Source organism: Thermobia domestica, chromosome 15 (assembly GCF_964235325.1).
Source record: "Thermobia domestica chromosome 15, izTheDome1.hap1.1, whole genome shotgun sequence".
Taxonomy (NCBI): Eukaryota; Metazoa; Arthropoda; class Insecta; order Zygentoma; family Lepismatidae; genus Thermobia; species Thermobia domestica.
This window is the reverse complement of record NC_137468.1, coordinates 110,889,058-110,905,057: the sequence shown is the minus strand read 5'-3', so window position 1 is coordinate 110,905,057 and position 16,000 is coordinate 110,889,058. Positions and strand designations below refer to the sequence as shown.

The 16,000-nt window shown below is 33.5% G+C and overlaps 1 protein-coding gene across 2 annotated transcripts in view; it reads right to left on the bottom strand.

Moving 5' to 3' along the window:
* Positions 1-16,000, bottom strand: part of LOC145671199 (uncharacterized) — a 270,858-nt gene that overhangs the window by 57,768 nt on the left and 197,090 nt on the right. For both annotated transcript variants that reach the window (XM_081740054.1, XM_081740053.1), the window contains exons 3-4: positions 7,602-7,698; positions 1,812-1,915 (exon numbers count right to left, since the gene is read on the bottom strand). In XM_081740054.1, coding sequence (XP_081596180.1) covers positions 1,812-1,915; positions 7,602-7,698 — 201 coding nt within the window. The remainder of the gene's footprint in view (positions 1-1,811; positions 1,916-7,601; positions 7,699-16,000) is intronic.

Sequence of the window (16,000 nt, the reverse complement as noted above, 5' to 3'; positions counted from 1 at the left end):
CTAGTACAAAATGACTTCACGTCGCTGAACAATTTAGAAATATTTAAACGTGACGTTGATAATTTTCTGCTTCGATTCATCACTATGAATGAATGAAACAAACAACAATCCAAACAATGAAAGCAACCTGCATTTTCCACCCCAAGAAGGCAAAGATCACTCTTTTCACTGGCAATGTAATGGTATTAGGCTTTTGGGATTTCCAGAGTGTGGTAGTGATTAATTATCTTCAACGGATCACACCATCATAAGACAAGATTATACTGACCTTGTGAAAAAAAACTTAGTATTCAAATCCAAGAAAGGGAGTCACAAATGATGACTAGAGGAGTTCTCAACCACAGCGACAATGCTCCAGACACAACTCAGCAGTTGCCATGGCAATATTCGTAAATGCCTTTGAACTCGTGCCTCATTCACCCAATTCACCAGATTTATCCCCCTCAGACTTCCATTTGTTCTTAAATCTGCAAAAGGCTCTAGGTGGATGACGTTTTGCAGTTGATACTGACGTCATTACACCGTGGAGGAGTTCTTGTGAATCATAATTTTAAGAGGTATTTTTCTACAAGAATAAGGGTACTTCAGCACTGCTGGAGCGAGTAGGTTGATGTACCCGGGGATTACGATGAAAAATAAAGGCATTATCAGGTACTTCTTACAGTTTCCTGAAGGCTCAAAAATTTTCAGTTATTCCTCGTATATTCGACTACATGAGACACACATAATTGATGTATTATATAAATTGAAACTCGCTACAATCTCATCGGAGAATTTAGATCTTCCTTTCTTCCATATTCAAAATTAGTACTATTACTGGCATTAACGGAAATTCTGTTTAAAAAATAAACAAAATTGTCCGAAATCCATAACAATACAGAAAAACTAAATAAGAATTTCTCAAAATGTTAAGTTTCGCTTCAGCACAATTTCTCAAGACCTGATCTCGTCATAAGAAAAATACACCATCCTAGAATTTGTCCAACCTTATCATACAATATGCTTAATTACGTTTACTACATGTATCTCTCAGCATTGATAACTCGAATATACTGAATCTGCAGATTATCAGAACATATTTCACAAGAATTTTCAATCTCTTAATTAATAATAATAATAAAATAAGTAGAAATAACTTGTGCCACATATTAGGTATTGCTAAAAATAATATTAAACATTTAAAATTTTGTGTTTCGTTTGATTACAATGACTATCTAGCAGTCATTCTTGATTTTCCTTGCGACACGTCTGACATTTCGCTATATACGTACAACTGTGCTGCGTTGTTAAATTTTTAATCGAGAATACTGTTTACACTAAAATAAAGAATAACTTATCATTCATTATATCAATATTAAGCAACTTGTTACCGTTAATATTTAACGTTTTATTGGTGTCTCAAACTGTATCAATGTTTGTAAATTATGTTGTTTCTAAGATATGACAATTATTTAAAAGAAAACTGCATTTAGAAGTATATTCTAAAAAGTCATTCAGACCTTTATTCCCTCACATAAAAAAGAAAAAAGTAAATAAAAGGTTTCCAATGAAGTTTTGGCAGTGATATCTTCCAGTGGTTCGTTGTAATTTTAGTGGAAACTTAACAATGCAGCAGGCGCCACTATTATAATTGTATCTACATGAACTTGTAACTTAGAAGTGAGTTTGACAATGCTAAGAAGCTTTATTTTCAAGATAATTCTCAAAATATAAGCCAACTGAAAAAAATGGTACATTAATCAACTCCACAACTTTCTAATTAACATATACCTATAGTTCCGCCTGAATTCATTGCTCAATTGCTTGCTTACCTTCTTCTTTATGTTTCGCATAAAATTCTCTCCGCCTCTGCATTTCCGAGTGAAACAAACTTGGTACCAGTTTGTACACAATATCCTGAAGCGTTTTGTCCGATCTAGAATGAATAATAATAATAATAATCATATAGCTTTCTATTATTAAAATAATAAGAGTACACAGATACATGAGTAATAGGCATACTATAAATCTTCACGAAATTTGTGAACAGAGAAATTTTAAAGTCAATTTTCTACTATTATTAATTGATGTACAGCGAAGTTATTCAAACTAAGTAATGGAACAGCAAACTATAATGCCTTCCTATTGAAAAATCGGACATAAAAAATATCCCAAGTGGACAAGACTTAAATGGATTGTTTGACACGAAACAATTTATTATTTTGATTTTTTAAAAACAGTGTTGACTGTCTGTGTCATCATCATTTTTTTTTAGCAGATTCATTTATATTAGTAAGCGTTTCTTCTTTTTCTTTGAAATAGTGTCGCTCGTAAGATGAGAAATATTACAATTATTCTCGTCTCTGTTGAGATGAGAAACTTCTTGAGTCTCGTACGCAACATTAGTTCACTTAACCCCTTGCCTGTGTAATTTTCGGAATAGAACTTGTCCCTACATGTGTAATTTGTTTTTTAAAAAAATCTTCACAGTTTTGTATAGAAATGTTTCAGAATAACTCTGGAACACCTGGAACAATTTCAACCAAACTTCGTACGATGATGATCTAAAACCTGTAAATGAAAGTAATACTATGTCAAACACATAATGCGCATCAAGTTCTCCTGATGGATTATTCCGACGAACACAGGGAAGAGGCTAAGTATTATATATTCAAATACTCTTTTAGTGTAAGGTGATTCATAAGCATAAAAACTATAAGTTGATAAAGTGATTTGTACGGACATAATGGAGAGCATTTGTCACGTCGCGTGTCGTTACCCAATAAACTACATAAATAAATATGGTTTAAATGTTGTTATATAGAAAACTTCATGAACCTCTCTCGTGACGCGGAAGGATTCGGATAACTTCTAGACAAAATTAAGAAAAAGTTAGGACATAAATTTTATACAGAAATGTACAAAACAAGACGAGAGAAGCTGAAATGAGATGAGTGTTCCACAAAGCAAGCGACATCTAAATAGATTTTCAGAAGAGATCAGTCAAATCAAAACATTAAATTGCAGCTCATTTCAAATAAAAGGAAAAAATGCTTCTGCATATAAGGAAATGGGCTTTAAAAAAAGCAAAGCTGGTAAAGCGCACAGGTACTCATTCATAAGGCGAGAATGAGCGTGGTGTAATGATAATGAAAGTTACATGCTCTTACTGACAAATTTAATCTTTGAACTTGTCGAAAACATAGAATACGAAATAAATATTAATTATATTATGAACACAAGATACCGGTACATTACTGCAAATTTTACAATTAAACTGACGATTTCCGACAGTGCTCTGAGTACTAAGATGTATTTAACTATAAAACAACAGATACAGAGTGAAGTGATTACCTGCAACAATCATTATTTTGATTAGCGTCAAAAATAAACAGTTAAAAAGATACGTAAATTATCATCAGAAAAAATGTACAACCAGAACTGCGGAAACATCGATATTTAATTTTTTCAGGCTCTGAATCTAAAGATTGTTATTAGAGTGTCCAAAAGTAATACAACTTTATAGATTCTGTATATCACATTAAAATGGGACGCTTACCGTTTTGTGTTGCGTCTGTAAAAAAAGTTATGCTATGTTATCTTAATAATGATATGATTGATCTAAAATGAAGAGCAACTATGTAGCGCGTGCACATAAATATTATAGGCACTCATGGCTCGCGGTGGCTCAGTGGTAGAACTTGGGATCCCTGGTTCGATCCCTGCTCGCGCCGTGTGGACTTTATGGTGGGTTCGTGGGTTTTCTCGGGGTTTTCCCGTTTCCTCCCACTTTCTTCATTCCACCATTTCATTCATTTCTCATCTTTACCGTCTCCTTTAGCCTAACCGGCATAACCGTGGGGCATAAAACTCAAAGATTTCATTTCATTTTTCACAAATATTATCTTTATATAAGTACGTTCTAAACGAAATTTAATTAATCTCAATAATATTGAATCAAATTAAATTTCAGATAGTATAGTTATTAAGCCAAATTAAACAAATGAATTATAGTGATTAAATATTTAAAACAGGGAAATTTTTACACTAAATTTTTGTTTATTTTTCTATTTAGATAATTATTGATATGTCTAATATACGAAAAACTTAGTAACTGTTAATTTTACGTAATTACATTGTAATTGACAGAATTGATCTTGTCACCTTTTGCGGGTGACACTCCCATTTTTTGATGACAAATACAGGTGTATTGTCAGAGCAATTAAAACAGTGAAGCAAATTACTTAGGTAAAAATTATAAATTTACATGTTTGAAATTAAGTAATTTTTTTAGAGCGTACTGACCAGTAAATCAACATTTCCTTAATTAATCTCATTATAACCTTTTTTAATATCTAACATTACATCATGTTAGAAGTTAATATTTGAATCAGTCAATGTTTAAAGGGAATATGTGCAATGTATTTCAAATGAAACATATCTGCTTTTGACAATGACCGTGTGATTTCTTGTTACATAGTAATAAACACAAATAGTGAAGGTAGTAAAGATGTTGATAAGTTTTTTCTTCCAGTCTTATCCACAGCTACACTGTGAAACCTTTTGTGCACTGTCCATGTTTCTGCCCTGTAGAACGCAGTATTATAAGAAAGTATTATATTATAAGAAGTATACACAAGAAATTTAATGAATCTTCTTACTTCTTTATTCGTTTCTTCCTATCTGATCAGCTTCCAATACTCCCATTATATATAACCCAATTTTTTTTAGCATACACATCAACAGTTTCTAGTACACTCAGTCAAAAGTAAACATGTAACTTTTTTTTTTTTCATAAAAGCCACATTAAAAAAAAAGAAAAAGAAATTTTCGCTGTTTTTCCTTTTTGTGACTTATTCATGAGATGACCTTTGATTTTCTGTTGTGGATTCTATAATTTTTGGGAAAAAAAAAAGTCTTTACAAGATTCACTATCTGATAGTAGGACTATTTTTAGTCCCGAGCTGGTTAATCTGATTAGTTTATAATCTGAAATTCTTGGTTGTTTTAATCGCCCAATCAAGTGCCTGAAATTTATACATTTTGTCATGTGTTATCAAGGTTTCTTAAATTCAAACTGACAGGCAAGAAAAAATATCACAAACCAAAAAACATACAAAAACAATTTAGTTTTGGTAAATTTCGCTTAAATTTTATTCTCCCTTTTGAAACACTATTGTGAGCGTCAGATATTCTATTAGAACCTAGAACTTATTATACTGTAAATTCACTTTACAAAATTAAAGCTATTAACGACAGTTTTGGGCTTGATGTTAGTTTAATTGCAGAAGACTTCATAATTCACAGATCTACTTCTTTCTCTTTTCTATGTCGTGTCAATATGTTTGGAATTGCAAACGATGATGCTGTTCCATGAAATCAAATTTCAAACAGTCCTTGATTCATATAAATAGATACTTCCAGGGCTCTTTCCTTAAGTCAAAATTTATGGAAGGCGAATTTTGACCAGATGTCTCGGTTTGGCCGAGGCAGCCAAAGCTTTTTTTAAAAACATCATTTGTACCCCCCAAGAATTCTTCAAGACTCCAACACTTTGCTTTCCCTCCAGAATATAAGTTGATATCATTCTTGTGATATTAAAATACTTTTTTTATTGGTCATTGATACTCAAATGATAGGAATAATTTACTCTTTGTCAGTCAACTTTGGTAGGCTTCTTCTTGTTCACCTCAACCAAAGGTTGGTGGGCAACATGGAAATTTTAAAACTTTTCTCTCGTTTGGGAGAGCTGTTTTATACTTTGATAAGGTTTGGTAGGCAAGAAGCCTATTATTTAATTAACACTGATACCCAGACGCGTGGTCAGCTTAATATGCTTCACACTTCGTAAGGTATTTACTGCTATTTAATAGTCCCATTATTCGATATAAGTGTATGTTCGGAAAGATATACAAGTGTATGTGCTTCGTTTAAATTATTAACGCACATTCGTATCTATCTTATACACTTAGTCATATTTCAGTATCTACATCAAAGTAATGCGGAACTTCAAATTCACTTAATTTTTTCACAATTTTCTTTAAAAAAAAAAATCCTCATTCATCCCCCTTTTGTAGACAAAACCATATTAGGGAATTTCCCTTTCTCTATTTGGTTAAAATGCTGAAGTTCAAAATTTAACCACAGATAACACAAAGTAAATACACCTGACTATTTTCTATCACGCTCGACTTTTATGTCATATAGACTTACTTATCTATGTTACATCATACAGGTATACAACGTTACACATAAAACTATGTGCTATTAATAAAAATTGCTTATACAACAACAACAATTTCAGAAGCTTTGTCTACTAATTACTTAGTGTTAATATTGTTTCGAAATGATTTTCTGCATCTCACGTAGAATCTATACTAGCAATAACCCATTTACAAGCAATGGTTTTATTTTACTGATTTGGATAGCTTCTTCAAATGTTTCTTACTTTGTGAAAATTAAATTTTGTGATATATTTAATATGTAATAATGTAAATTATTTAATATTAAATAATACAAAACACGGAGCATTTAACTAGACCTAAAGAACAAATTAGCAAATTAACCCAATCAAAATTCAATTTTATTTAAACGCAAACAGAAAAATAATTTCTCATGTACGAGTATATCAATGTCTTTCTTAATCTATTTGATATTACGAGCTCTTACGAACGACTCTCCGAAAATAATTTCCGTTTTGCAATGAACTTCTAGATTATTGCTGCTTATCGCTTACAGTTGTATATGTGTGTAAGCCTTAAATGTTGTTTAATATTCTTTGATGTACTTGAGACTAAGTATGGAAATAAAAATATGTCTCTTTACATACAAAATTCAATATAATTTTTAAAATTAGCGCTAACAGATGTTTTATCTTGCTCATTTCTTTTCACTACCTCCATGTATTCCTCTCACGACCTCTAGGCTTAGAAATCCCCAATTAATGATGTCGTAGATAAGACGGTTAAAGATAATAAAGAGTATTAATAAAATTAATGCTATTAATCTACAAAATGCTATTATATAAACTAAAGACTGAATCCAAGCATTTTCTTATAAGCCAAAAATCTGGAAGCGTACGTAGTTTATATCGTCGTAATTATCGAGCATTCAAATTCCCGCGTTATGTGAGAGCTCTTGAGGAGTTCATTTAATAGCATTCTGCGAGCATCAAATGCATATTACTTACGGTATTCCATTGTTTGTTGTTAATTGATCTTATGCGAAAAGTGGTGTGGAACGCATTCGACATGACCATTTAACTTCCATCATATATATATATATATATATATATATATATATATATATATATATATATATATATATATATATATATATATATAACGAATTACAGATATATATCTCTGTAATTCGTTTTTCACGAACATTCAAAATCCAGCTCTTAAATGATATGGTAAGGACCTTCTCCCCTTTATGCAGATATCTGTAGTAGTTCTGTCATTCGATCAATGGTATCATGGAAGCATGCACTAAAGCCTGTTTTACTCACATAATACACACTGGTCCGTTAGAACTTCATTTGAAGCACTTTGTGTTCTGAATGTACTTCCATTTAAAGAAATTTACACAACCGAATAATACAAATGAAAAATGATACTTACCGAATGTTGAGAAGAGGTTTTGTTTTGTGCACCTGTACATCGCAAATAGGACAAAATTTACTGGTTTCAAGGTAACGAACAATGCAAGTCCGGCAAACTGAAAAGACAATGAAAAAAGTCGTGTTTAAGCTTTCAATGCCAACACTTAATTAATTACCAATTTATGCAATACAAAATCATTAAAAGTTTCATATGAATTCAGTACGTATTTCAAGCATTTACGAAACAAGAGTAATGGGTACTAATGAATAAATTATTAATCATTAAAAGTACTGAATTAATGATAAAACCGACTTTTTTTTTAAACAAAAGAACCAGTTATTGACGTCACTATTTTCACCAGGAAAATTTCATTATGTTGCACGTAATTTTGTATTTACTAAGTGACTCGTTTCAAAAATAAAAACGATTATAGCAGGAAGATAAGCAGATCATACCGAGACTAACAAGGAAGTCGAATAGTGGAACCTATCCTGTACATCCTTCCGTAGAATCATTAAATCGGTAATACCTAGATACAGTATGTTTCTAAACAGTGTGACCCACACAATACTGTATTTTGCACTTATTATTTCGCAAAAATGATGGGAAACGAGTGGAAGCTTTCGAAATGTGGGTGTAGAGAACAATGAAAAAAATTAGCTGGGTCGAGCGGAAAACGAATGAGATGGTGTTGGAAATGGCAGGGGAGAAAAGAACAATTTTAGGTATTATTAAGAAGAAGAAAAGAAATTGGTTGGGACATTGGATAAGAAGGAACTGTATCATGCTATCATAAGGGACGTGCAAGAGGGTATGGTGGCAGGAAAGAGAGAGAGGAGCGAAGGAGCCTACAATTAATGGATGATATCAAAACAGAAAAATCGTACGTGAAGAGGAAAACGCTAGCGGAAGACCGTGGAGCATGGAACCTTCTCAGTTGCAGCAAGTGACCTGGCAATAATGGCAAAATACCAATGGTGATTATTATTATTATTATTATTATTATTATTATTATTATTATTATTTCACTAAGTGTACAGTAGGAAGTTGGGTTACACAGCTTAATTCCAATCAACATGGCGTAGGAACCTGAAAATAGCGTTACTATTTTTGATCCGAACTCGTTACAAAAAGCTCGCAGTTTCATAACCTCTACGTAAACAAATTGTTGGATTGGATTGGAATTGAGTTTAGCAGAGAGGCTATAGAGGCGTGCACCTACAACTTAACGTGAGATCCTAACCACATGAGCTCCCGCCGGGAATAGAATCCGGGTGTCTATACGCTAAAGGTGTGTACGCTACCACATAGTCACGAGGGAGCTCTGAAAACAAATTATGGTCTAAATTACAAGAAAGTTTAGTGTCATCAACTCTTTTATATATTCTGAATTTTGGATTTTACGTTTACGAAAAACTAACTTTATGGTATATGCTTTACACTGGATAAAACTGCAAACTGTTAGCCCCTCCCTTGATCATACCCTGGATCCGCCCCACTACATACATACATACATACATATATATATATATATATTAGGGATGGCCAAAATTTTCCGGAATCCGGATTCCGGAAATTTTGTTTTCCGGAATCGGAAAATTTACTTTCCGGAATTCGGAAAAATTCCGGAATTCGGAAAAATTCCGGAATTCGGAAAAAATCCGGATTTCGGAAAAATTCCGGAATTCAGAAAAATTCCGGATTTCGGAAAAATTCCGGAATTCAGAAAAATTCCGGATTTCGGAAAAATTCCGGATTTCGGAAAAATTCCGGAATTCGGAAAAATTCCGGAATTCAGAAAAAATCCGGAATTCGGAAAAATTCCGGATTTCGGAAAAATTCCGGAATTCAGAAAAATTCCGACATTCGGAAAAAATCCGGAATTTAGAAAAAATCGGAATTTTCCGAGATCCGGAATTTTTCCGATTTTACTTTCCGGATTCCGGAAAGTAAAAATTCTGGAATTGGCCATCCCTAGCTAGTAGCTGTTAAAAGAGAAACACAATAATGAATATATATACTGTATTAGTTTCTTGTAGTTGGATATGTCTTTATCACTTACGTAGACAATTGCTACTGCAGTTATTTACTGCTTTATGAGAAGGTCTTATTTTCACACACAAAAAAGTCGCCGGTATGTCTCAAACATTATCGCGTTCCCACCTGCAGCTGCTCCAAAGCACTGCAAACTACTTTTTAATCAGGCGAAAGGCAGTGAAGGAAAAGAAATCTCAACAAATATTCTAATAACATTCGCTTATTGTCAACATACCTACAGTGAGCGCAGAAAGTGTTCGTACACCGTGCATACTTTATATTGAAAACAGCTAGCATGAGAACGGGAGGTGGAAAATATATATATATATATAACCAAAATTAAGACTACACATTCATACATTTTATTTCTATATACAAGAGAAAGGCCAAACAAAGACAATCACTGTTTTGCTCAGAAGAAAAGAGAGAATTCCTTTTTTGTAAACGCAAAAAGTCACCGTACACTTATGATTGAATTAATGCTTATAAAGTATATTACGTTATTTATTATTTTGTGGGATTACCCTGTGCGTTAATGATTGTCTGTAGTCTTCGTGGCATTGATTTCACCTGTAGTAGTTCGTAGTTCTGTAGCTTCTGACTATAGAAGTCAGTGGAGAGCTTTTGTGAACGCGGCATTGAACCTCCGGGTTCCATAGGCCATAGAGTTAGTTAGTTAGTTAGTAGCTTCGGGACTGATTATGTCCCATTCTTCTTGAATAGCTTTTCTCAGGCCTTCTTTAGTAGAGAAGCTGTGCCTTCTGATTCTTGTCACCAGAACAGACCATAGATGTTCTATGGGGTTCATGTCTGGGGATTGGGGAGGTGTGCGAAGCTGTTTCAAGGTATTATAGAGTAGCCACAATCGAGTATTTTCCACTGTATGTTTGGAGTTGTTGCCTTGCTGAACAATAAATTGTTTTCTGCGCACTAGTATGGAGATTTTCCTTTAATATGTTAATATACACTTTGTGGATCATCACTCCATCGATAAAGTGGAGACGACCCACTCCTGAGGCACTCATACAACCCCAGACGAGCACGGACCCTCCTCCGTGTCTTACTTTAGGGACGAGATTTTGAGGATTCATCTCTGTATTCACCTTGCGTCATACCATACGCCTCCCATTGGATTCGATAAGATTAAATTTACTTTCGTCCGAAAATATGACCCTATTCCAGAAAGAAGCCTGATCCCTTATCTTTATACTCTTTTTCAAACTTTAGTCTCTTTATACGATTTGTCTTGTTCACCCATAACATTTTCCTGGCTATCCGAGCATGATACCCTACAAATATTCCGCACTGTACTGGCTGATACTTTAACACCGCGTGTTTCCAGATCCGTTGCCAATTGCACAGCACTACTTTTCGGAAACTTTTTTCTTTCCCTAATAATGTAACGTTTATCTTGTTCACTCAACACTCTTGGTCTTCCAGTTTTTTTTTTTTTTTTTTTTCGCACAGTGATAGAAACATTATACATCGCAATTATTGTTTGTACTGTTGAACGAGGTCTGTCTGCAAGGTTTGCTATCTTTCTCAAAGATTTACCCTTCTTATGCAATTTAATAATTACTTTTCTTGTCTCCTCATTTGTTTCTGTTCGGTTGCTTCCCAGTTTTACAGCCCACCGTGCAGTTTTTTCACTCCTATTTACAACTAAACTCATTCTGTTATTCGTCATGCTATAAACAGAGGTGTATAATCAGGTGAATACTAGTGAACCCCAGTTGTGGTATCTTTGTTTCGTATTCGTACGTCAGGTGTACGATCTCTTTTTGCGTCTACTCTATACACTTTCTACGGAATTTATTTACTTTCTGACAATTAAACTTGTCTTTTTGTTCTTTATTGGTATATTCATAAAGCTTAGTTTTCATTATTCATATTGTGTGTGTTACTACACTTCTTAAATTTTCTGTTTCTTTTTCGCAAGCATTCTCGTTTCAATAGCATAGGTGTACGAACACTTTCTGCGCTCACTGTATGTACAGTAAATACAAATTTATAATTTTTGACTTTACGAAGTATACAATGTAATTGTTCAATAATTAACATAAGCAGGCATTCATTAATTTATATTAATATAATAATTAATAAAACTAATAAGCGGGTGATTGATGACTCAGTGGTAGAGTTTTCATCTATGGTATTCTAACCCAGGACATGTGGGTTTTCGATGGCTAATTTTGTGTTCGAAAATTTTTCCGGTGGTAGGCCTACTCTTGGTTCCCTTTCTTATATTTGTTCCATCATCACTCATTAACGAATTTAGTTTATCAAAACTCTATAGCCATATATTCATTCTGTCCGTCAGTGAAACAAACAGTCTCAAGTACTATCTGATGGATTACCATCAATTTTGGCCACGATGTACAGAGTCAATAGTTAAGAATCGAGTTCCCTGATGAATGTAATATTCAAACCGGAAGCGGTACAAATCAACCATTTCCGGTTTTAACGTTAATCATTATATAGTAAATATGGTAATAGATAGCGAGAAACGGTTTCCAGTAATCGACATATATAACATTCATGTAGATAGAATGTTACCCAATTTGTGCATCTGCTGAAAATAATGAGCTTAGGTATTTAGAGAGCATTTTCCGCTTTAGAAAATGTGTGCTTGGTAAAGAATGTAGAGAATTAGCTGAGTCAGGCACGTAGCTAGAATATGGTAATAGGAAGGGGGGGTCTGTCACGAAATACTGTGGTTATGTACCAGGGGCTCAATCATTCTAAATTATTTTATTGGCAACATATATTGGTTCGTTTAGCCAAGATCTCTAATGGAGGGATGATATGAAATACTGTGGTTACACACCAGAGGCTCGATCAATCTAAATATTTTACTGACAACATACCCATATTGATTGGTTAGGACAATAAAATGAGGATATATTAGTAAGTATTTTAATAAGAAGCTATGAAGATATCTCGAGTAAAAAATTATAAAAAAAGTATTTAAAAAGATATAGTCTTCCGAGGTCATTCGAACGGTGTCGAGAATTTTGCGTCTGGGAAATTTGCGCCCTACCTCAAGAACAAGGAAAATTGCGCCTGCAATGTACCTCCACCGGGAAGTTTGAGCCCTGCGAAATAAAAGAACCTATTCGAGCTTACGCATTTGCTCGGAAGGGCTGACATTACAGCATAAACAATCCTCCCCCCACAACCATGCCATTTGTGATTTATTTTCATTGTGGCTATATAAGGGGAGAATAAACTTCAATATAAGCCAAAAGAACACAACGGATCAACGCAATCACTGCTTCTTCCAGAGATGATTTTGGGGGAACACTGGCCTCCCCAGAGCTCTCAAAGTGCCCCCTCGGAGGAGACCAAAATAATACATCTATAATATAATAATAAATAGAATAGTACCAGCAGTGACCCCCTCCGGAATACTAAGTGTGCCCCCCGGAACATTTTTTCTGAAAGAACGACTGAACGCAATTGTGTGTTTAAAGTGTAATTCCAGCAAGTAAACACACTGTACATAGTTTTCTTGATAATATTACTGAACTGATTTTAAATTCACTTTACATTTTCTTTTCTATATTTTGTGTCCTAAAAAGCCAAACAACTCGCAAGGATTGTGAACAGAGATATCTGGGTAGAGCCAAACAGCCTTTTGTAGATTAAATTATACTCTTTGATTATATTAATAAATAATTATATATCAGTCATTTATACTTTTATTGTAAATTTTGTAGTATAATGAAAAATTGTATTTGTATGGATTGCCCTTCAGTGAACTAAAATTGTATTTTTTTTTTCATTTGTTCGGAATATTATAACGGATGGAGTAACTCACTGAGACGATGAGAGGCAAGCCTAGTTCAAGTGTGAGTGGAAGTTACTTTACACAGTACAAAAATAAGTTGAATTGTAGGGCGCTAACATCCCAGTGCAAATATATAGCCGGCGCATTTTCCCCTCTTTTTGCGGTAGGGCGCAAACATCCCAGTGCAAATATATTGCGAGCGCATTTTTTCCTATTTTTGTGGTAGGGCGCAAATTTCCTGGGCGCAAAATTCTCGCATTCAAGGGAAATATAATGTCCGTGAAGTTGACAAGCCACTTATGTCAGACTCCAATTTCGACTTTAAACGTCGCTAGTGCTATGTTAGTGTTCGATAGTGACGCAAATCGTTAGCACTCCACAGATAACGTGTGCTTTTTAAATAATGGATATGTCTTCTAACTGCATGCCAACACGCCCACTTCTAAGAATCATCTCAAAAATGAGGTTAACCGTTAGAGCAAGTAAGTGCTCATTAGTACCATTAACATTAACGTTAATGCCTCCATTGTACGGCCCTTTGAGTAATAATTACACCACGTATAGTCTCAATGGGTCCCTATATTCTCGCGAACATTCTGACGTGCCCAAGTTAGTTACTTTTTTTTTTTTGAACTATTGTTTATCTGTTATTGTTTATTGTTTATTGCTAGTCTGCAGAGTAGTCCTTACATTAATATGCCATTGTCCTTGATAATCATTGCGTATTTACAAGCAGTTTGTTATTACTGTTAGAAGATATCAAAAAACAACAGATAAAATCTACTACTTAACGGTTCATATTTTTCTTTTACAGTACACAAACGATTAATAATAATAATAATAATAATAATAATAATAATAATAATAATAATAATAATAATAATAATAATAATAATAATAATAATAAGACTATTCCAGCATAAAACTTATCAATTGCATCACACTGGCAACAAGCGACGCATATTTTAACTTCATAAAAATTCGTTTCTCACGATTTTCTGGAAAACTACGTATGATATCTTCATTCTGTCAAGTTGTTTATCTCAGTGTGATATATGTCTTACCTCTGGACAATATCACAGTAAAACAAAAATTAAATATTAGGAGTGCATCGTACTTTTGGACTACATCTCATTAACCATGGGAAGATTGAGTAGTGTATACTTTAGGATGTAAGTTTCAGCTTAACTTGCATCATACATTCTTAGGATTACAAAAAGGAAATTTGTTCGTTTGCATTTGAACAAAATTCTTAGGATTACAAAAAGAAAAAATAATTTTTCCGAATTCCGGAATTTTTCCGAAATCCGGATTTTTTCCGAATTCCGGATTTTTTCCGAATTCCGGAATTTTTCCGAATTCCGGAATTTTTCTAAAATCCGGAATTTTTCCGAAATCCGGAATTTTTCCGAAATCCGGAATTTTTCCGAAATCCGGAATTTTTCCGAAATCCGGAATTTTTCCGAATTCCGGAATTTTTCTGAATTCCGGAATTTTTCCGAAATCCGGAATTTTTCTGAATTCCGGAATTTTTCTGAATTCCGGAATTTTTCCGAAATCCGGAATTTTTCTAAATTCCGGAATTTTTCCGAAATCCGGAATTTTTCTAAATTCCGGAATTTTTCCGAAATCCGGAATTTTTCTAAATTCCGGAATTTTTCCGAAATCCGGAATTTTTCCGAATTCCGGAATTTTCCGATTTTACTTTCCGGATTCCGGAAAGTAAAAATTCCGGAATTGGCCATCCCTAATATATATATATATATATATATATATATATATATATATATATATATATATAAATGTGTGTGTGTGTGTTAAATGCTGATGACTAATAAATCTGGGGAATAACTTTGCGTGGTGGTAACACTTTTTACATACTGAAAAGACAATTGATACCAAAAATCTAAGGTTATATCACAATTTTAAAGAAAAGAAGTTTCTACTTCAACTACGATGATGTAGATATATGTATTCTGGCAACATTGCCAAGTTACTTGCTACAAATTACACAGTTCTCAGCTAACTTTTTGGACTTGGCGTAGAAGTTACTTTATTCTTTGCTATCTATTTACTTAGGTATTATCGTCCATGCGTTCTATCAGTTCTTTAGAATACAAATGATTCTCAAAGAAGCCCAACCAGCTCTTTTTTTCTTTATGATTACCTTCAATATTGTTTTCTACTAGAAATGCAAGCGGTCGTAAAGGAACTTTTTTTTTTTAAAGGAAGATTTCTTACTCCTACAGTATTTCTGCCTGGGAATTTTTAAAAATAAATTTCAATGAAGACGCAACGGTTCATCCATCCCCCCCCTTTTTTTTGATACTGTAACGGAAAATAATTTAATAATATTCTTTTGGATCAAAAGATCAAATATATTTCAGGCAAAAATTTTCTTGTACGTCTTATATCGGGAGAACTACATATAGTGTAGCCAAACCCAAACTATCACTTAACTCAGTATAAAGTGCTTATTCTGTAGAAAATACGAAAACTTGATTTAGGGGCCAATCAAAAAAAGAAAAAAATCATGGTCCATGATCTAAAAAATCCAATATATTTCATTCAATCAAACGGTTTTTTTTGC